The 1,969-nt window shown below is 38.0% G+C and overlaps 1 protein-coding gene across 1 annotated transcript; it reads right to left on the bottom strand.

Annotated features, from left to right (window-relative positions):
- Positions 1 to 234: 234 nt before the first annotated feature.
- Positions 235 to 1,203, bottom strand: LOC121023578 (olfactory receptor 6M1-like). Its single transcript, XM_040465531.1, has one exon. The coding sequence runs from the start codon at positions 1,201 to 1,203 to the stop codon at positions 235 to 237; it is 969 nt and encodes a 322-aa protein (XP_040321465.1).
- Positions 1,204 to 1,969: the final 766 nt, after the last annotated feature.

The following is a 1,969-nucleotide window of genomic DNA, read 5'->3' on the forward strand; positions in this document are numbered from 1 at the left end:
AAAAAATGGGAATAATAATTACTGATGTATTTATATCTATCAGTATGTTTGTATGTATTATGAATGCATGTACATAATTTTAGATCTATGTGACTTACTGTTAAGTAAACCTGGACAAAAATCAGGAAGTGATATATGTTCTCCTAAATGTTTTCCTTATGCAAGCATATTAACTTTCAGTAATATTACAAAATCATTTTATTGCCAGACATGAAGATATCTTTGTTGTAGATATTATTTTTGTGGTTTTAAAGATCTTGAACTTGTTAACATGCCTACATACTTATTGAAAACATCTCTCAGGGATTCTTTGACTTTCTCATTTCGAAGACTATAGATGAAAGGGTTCAACATCGGTGTTACGATGGTGTTCAGCACTGTGGCAAATTTGTTAAGATCCATCACATCACCCTTTTTTGGGCGGACGTAAATAAAGATGGAGCTTCCATAATAAAGTGTCACAACAGTGATGTGTGAAACACAAGTGGAGAAAGCTTTCTGCCGTCCCTGGACAGAAGGAATTCTAAGGATAGTAATAATAATGTACATGTAAGACACTCCTGTGAAGAGCAAGGAGCCCAAGAGCAACATAGCAGAGGAGATAAAGTCAGCCAGCTCAGCCAGAGTGATATCTGCACAGACCAGCTTTAGCACAGGGCCACTGTCACAAAAGAAGTGATTGATAATATTTGGTCCACAAAAGGGCAGAGGAGCAGTTAAGATTGATGGTGCTAAAATTGACAAAAATGCACCTAAATAGGATCCCAGAAGCAACAATATGCATGTCTGTTTGTTCATGATGATGGCATACCTCAATGGGTTGCAGATGGCAATGTATCGATCAAATGACATGACGACCAGGATGAAGGATTCCGTGGATCCCAAGAAGAAGTAGAAGAAAGACTGTGTGAGACATCCTATGAAGGATATTGCCTTGGTGATGGAAAATATGTTTGCCAGCATCTTAGGCACCACTGTGGAGGTGATGGCGACTTCAAGGAAGGAAAGATTGGCTACAAAGAAATACATGGGTGAATGCAGACGGTAGTCACCACACACCAAAAGGATGATCATGGTGTTGCCAATCAGAGACGTCATATACATGAGCAAGAATGCAGAAAAAAGAAGAATTTCTACTTCCTTTTCATTCTGAAACCCCAGAAGAATAAACTCCATGACTCTGGTCTTGTTTCTGTGATCCATAATGTTGACACTTCCACCTGACATAATAAACAAAATATAAGTTCATGGTTGGTCTTTGCAACTTAACTTTGGAAGTGCCCTTACTAAAGAAATTATCTTTTTCTTTGTGGAAAGATGATAATAAAAATAAAATAAAATAAGTCCTGAGATGAACTGTGGAATACACTTCTACATTAAGATTGGCACAATTGTTCTTTTGAAAGACCTGTGAGTCTGTGCTCAGTGTATGCACTCTAACAGTGAAGTTAGCTGTTCATGAGCCATGTGAACATATGAGTAGTGCCCTTTGGGATAGACACATCACAGTGACTTTAATCCATTCAGATGTAAAAGAATGCTGGCGGACAGACTTGCAATCAAGTCTAATTCTATATTAATATGCATATACAAAAATAACTTTGAAAAGATATTTTATTATCAGTGAGAAAAAAAAGCTAAAAAACCCCAACTAGACATGATCGATAATAGGTTCATGACTCTTTAGTTATAGGTACCAACCTCTATTACTGTTAAATTGATCATTAATGTAAAGTCAGCCTCATGTAATCATCATATAGAATCATATCTCAGGGGAGCTGAGGGGCTGTTTGTTAAGTGTCCAAATCTTGGTCTTGGCTCAGGTCATGATTTCATGGTTTGTGGGCTCAAGTCCTGCATTGGACTCTGTGTTGACAGCTTGGAGACTGCCTGGGACTGTCTCCTTGTCCCTCTCTCTCTCTTTCCTTCTCCCACTCATGCTCACTTGCTCACTCTCTCACTCTAAAGT

Source organism: Herpailurus yagouaroundi, unplaced genomic scaffold, assembly GCF_014898765.1.
Source record: "Herpailurus yagouaroundi ecotype Mexico unplaced genomic scaffold, PumYag 566, whole genome shotgun sequence".
Classification (NCBI taxonomy): domain Eukaryota; kingdom Metazoa; phylum Chordata; class Mammalia; order Carnivora; family Felidae; genus Herpailurus; species Herpailurus yagouaroundi.

Excerpts from the sequence above, each read along its gene's own strand:
- LOC121023578 (XM_040465531.1), bottom strand. The coding sequence starts at position 1,203 with ATGGATCACAGAAACAAGACCAGAGTCATGGAGTTTATTCTTCTGGGG.